A 4,454-nucleotide genomic window follows, 5' to 3' on the forward strand; every position below is an offset into this window, starting at 1 on the left:
GAGAGAATCTCAAGCAGACACCCCACTGAGCACAGAGCCCGGACGTGGGACTTGACCTCATGACCCTGAGATCATGACCTGAGCCGAAACCAAGAGTCGGGCACTTAACCGACTCTACCACTCAGCCACCCCGTGATGGCGTTTTCTATATACAATAAAGATGTGCAATGAAATCATTTAGCATCAACTTCACGAGTTACACTGTAAGAATTTAAAAGAGGAAGTAACATGGAAACATTCTCAGTAAGAAAATTCAACTGAACCTGAATACTCATTGACAAATTAAACAGACCAAACTAAGAGAGAGATCCAATAATCTAAAATGGGAATCCAGGGATGCCTGGGTGGTGCAGTTGGTTAAGCAACCGACTCTTGGTTTCAGCTCAGGTCATGATCTCAGGGTCGTGAGATCGAGTCCTGTGTCAGGCTCCACGCTCTCTGCTTGAGATTCTCTCCTTCTCCCTCTGCCCCCTCCCATTGGTGCTCTCTCTCTCTCTAAAATAAATAAATAATAAATAAATCTTTAAATAAAATAAAATGTGGATCCAGGTTATAAGTTTAAATATTTATAGGCTAAAAGCAAGCAGCAGAAAAGACAAATTAGAGTACAAATCAAGGAAATTGAAAGCAGGAAAACAATCAAGAAAGATTAATGAAATCAAAGGCTGAATAAATGAAACTGATGAACTTTTAGCCAGACTAGACAGAAAGACAGAGAGAGAGGACACAAGTTACCAATATCAGAAATGAAAGAGGGGTCATGAGCACTGACCTCAGGGACTTCAAATGGATAATAAAAGGGTACTATGAACAAATCTGGACCATGAATTTGATAAACTAGATGAAATGGACCAATTCCTTAAAAGAACAAACCAACAAAATTCAGATATGGATAAATAGATAATCTGAATAACTATTTCAATTAAAGAAATTGAATCAATAATTAATACTTTCCCAAAGCATAAAGCAGCAGACCCCACTGGCTACACTTGTAAATTCTACAAAATACTTACAAACTCATACCCATCTTCTACAGCTTCCTCTAGAAAATTATAAGAAGCAGAAAAACTTCCTAACTTATTCTATGAGGCCAGTATTACCCTCACACCAAAACCAGGCAGCACACATATATTGGCTCTCTCAACTCCGAGGGTCTAGAAGCATTGACGTCCCAAGGACTGTGAGCAAACCTCATACTCAAGTCTTGATTTCTAACACTGGTCTCCAATAAAAGGAACCTGGGCTTTCTGAAGAAATGGCCGATTTTAGGATTAAGGAAGGGAATATACAAGATAATCTTGGAGCATTTTATGGTACCAGACAATAAGGAAGTACTCTAAGACAACACATGGTGGGAGTATGAAAGGGCCATGGCAGACAACTGAAAGAGCTCCCAGTGGCCAAAGCCGTAGCAATTTGAGCAACAAAATAAATAAAATGTATTGAGATATAACCTGAAGTATAAAATAAATATGTGATCCATATTGATATAAATAAATGAACACTAAATACATGGGGAGAATAGACATAGGTCTCATGCAGAAAAATTCTAAATAATTGGGCGCCTGGGTGGCTCAGTCGGTTGGGCGTCTGTCTCCAGCTCAGGCCATGATCCCAGTGTCCTGGGATCGAGTCCCACATCCGGCTCCCCACTCAGTGGGGAGTCTGCTTCTCACTTGGCCCCTCCCCCTGCTCATGCTTTTTCTCTCTCTCACAAAAATAAATAAAATCTTTAAAACAAAAAAAAAGGGGAACCTGGGTGGCTCAGTCGGTTAAGCATCTGCCTTTGGCTCAGGTCATGATCCCAGCGTCCTGGGATCTAGCCCCATATCGGGCTCCCTGCTCAGTGGGAAGCCTGCTTCTTCCACTCCCCCTGCTTGTGTTCCCTCTCTCACTGTGTCTCTCTCTGTCAAATAAATAACCTTACACCAGTTAGAATGGCAAAAATTGACAAGGCAAGAAACAACAAATGTTGGAGAGGTTGTGGAGAAAGGGGAACCCTCTTACACTGTTGGTGGGAATGCAAGTTGGTACAGCCACTTTGGAAAACAGTGTGGAGGTGCCTCAAAAATTTAAAAATAGAGCTACCCTATGACCCAGCAATTGCACTCCTGGGTATTTACACCAAAGACACAGATGTAGTGAAAAGAAGGGCCATATGCACCCCAATGTTCATAGCAGCAATGTCTGCAATAGCCAAACTGTGGAAAGAGCCGAGATGCCCTTCAACAGATGAATGGATAAAGAAGATGTGGTCCATATATACAATGGAATATTACTCAGCCATCAGAAATGATGAATACCCAACTTTTACATCAACATGGATGGGACTGGAGGAGATTATGCTGAGTGAAATGAGTCAAGCAGAGAAAGTCAATTATCATATAGTTTCACTTATTTGTGGAACATAAGGAATAGCATGGAGGACATTAGGAGAAGGAAGGGAAAAATGGGGGGGGGGGAATTGGAGGGAGAGATGAACCATGAGAGACTATGGACTCTGAGAAACAAACAGGGTTTTAGAGGGGAGGGGGGATTGGTTAGCCTGGTGATGGGTATTAAGGAGGGCACGTTCTGCATGGAGCACTGGGTATTATACGCAAACAATGAATCATGGAACACTACATCAAAAACTAATAATGTATTGTATGGTGACTAACATAACATAATAAAATAAAATAAAATAAAACAAAAGAAAAACTCTAAATTATGTGAATATTCCACCCTCAAGGAGGTGGAGTCACAACTCTTACTCTGTAACTCTGATATTCACATAGTGATCTTCCCCAGAAGTGTATGGAAGGTATGCAGAAGGGGAAAAGGGTAACTTTACAGTGGAGAAATCTGACAAATACACCTCAGCCAGGTAATCCAGAGCATCGACAGGGTAAGTCATGTTGATAGTATGTACCCTTGATAGGATTTCATGAGAATGGCACTTTATCTGCCTGTGTTTCCTCCTGGAAACATATAATCTCAGTCTAATTATAAGGAAAAAAATCAGACAAATATCAATTGAGGGACAGAAACCCTCCGAACTGTGGAGGTCATCAAAGACAAGGAAAGTCTGAGAAACTCACAACCAGGAAAAGTCTAAGGCAATACGATGACTAGATATAAACCTAACACTAAATAGTGTGGTGTGCTGGATAGGATCATGCAGCAGAAAAAGGACCTTAGATAGGTCAGTTTAGTGGCGGGAAAATCGGGTCCTGAGGCTGCATCTTTCTGTCCCAGGCAATTCCTCTTCGCACCAGTCAGAATGGAGAAGCCACCCCGAGAGCAAGCGGCCACCGAGCCCGCGGACTCTGGAGCGGGAGGAGGGGAAGGCGGGCCACCACAGGTCGCCGGCGCCCAGACGGCGCGTCCCGAGGACCGCTTGACCCTGCTGCTCAGGCTGAGAGCGCAGACAAAACAACAACTCTTGGAATATAAATCAGTGGTTGATTCAAATGAAGAAAAAACTCCAGAACAAATTATGCAAGATAAGCAAATTGAAGCTAAAATTGAAGACCTGGAAAATGAAATGGAAGATGTGAAAATTGCTTTTGACATAAAAACGCTTGCATTAGACAGGATGCAACTTTCAACTGCACTTAAAAAAAACCTGGAGAAAATTAACCCCAAGACCAATGCGCTCATGGATAACATGAAACACGTATTAAAGCTAAACAAATTAATAATGAAATCACACCAGGAATCTTGGGATTTGGAGGAAAAACTACTTGATGCTAGAAAGAAGAGATTACAATTAAAACAAGCTTCAGAAAGTAAGCTTTTAGAAATACAGACTGAAAAGAACAAACAGAAAGATGATTTGGCCAATACGGAAAATTCAGACAAGATAAAGACCATACCACAAAACCTGCAGATGGAGATACAAATTATGACAGTTATTCAACATGTGTTTCAGAACCTCCTTTTAGGAAGTAAAGCCAACTGGGCAGAGGAGTCTGCCTTTAAGGAGACTGTTCTACAGCTTGAGAAGAATCTCACCATGATCTAATAAGAATTCTGTTTTGTTATTTTTTGTTTCAGTCTTTAATACGTCATTTAAATAGCAAATTTAAAGTAAAATTTTTATTTAGTATTTTCGGAACTAATATTGCAAAGTTTTTGTAGCTTAACACTATAACATGGAATTTGTTCTTTCAACTATGTTAATTAAAGTGACTGGCATTCTCTAAAAGAATCTGAAAGTCTTATCCTTGCAAGGGCCCCAAAAGACATCTAATCTAGCTTTCCACTGAACGTGGACATTTTTTCTACAACATTTCTGGCAGTCCCAACTCTCATTTGGAATACTTCTTTTTTTCTTTTTCTTTTCTTATTTCTCTTTCTTCCTTTTCTTTTTCTTTTTCTTTCTTTCTTTCTTTCTTTTTTCTTTCTTTCGTCTTTCTTTCTTTCTTTCCTTTCTTTCGTTTCAAGTTTTTATTTAAATTCCAGTTAGTTAA

General features: G+C 40.2%; 1 protein-coding gene across 1 annotated transcript; it reads left to right on the plus strand.

Moving 5' to 3' along the window:
* The first annotated feature begins 3,190 nt into the window (after nucleotides 1-3,190).
* Nucleotides 3,191-4,006, plus strand: LOC116628641 (centromere protein H-like). Its single transcript, XM_032399007.1, has one exon. The coding sequence runs from the start codon at nucleotides 3,263-3,265 to the stop codon at nucleotides 4,004-4,006; it is 744 nt and encodes a 247-aa protein (XP_032254898.1). The 5' UTR covers nucleotides 3,191-3,262.
* The last annotated feature ends 448 nt before the right edge of the window (nucleotides 4,007-4,454 follow it).

Source organism: Phoca vitulina, unplaced genomic scaffold (genome assembly GCF_004348235.1).
Source record: "Phoca vitulina isolate PV1807 unplaced genomic scaffold, GSC_HSeal_1.0 scaffold125, whole genome shotgun sequence".
In the NCBI taxonomy this organism is placed as follows: domain Eukaryota; kingdom Metazoa; phylum Chordata; class Mammalia; order Carnivora; family Phocidae; genus Phoca; species Phoca vitulina.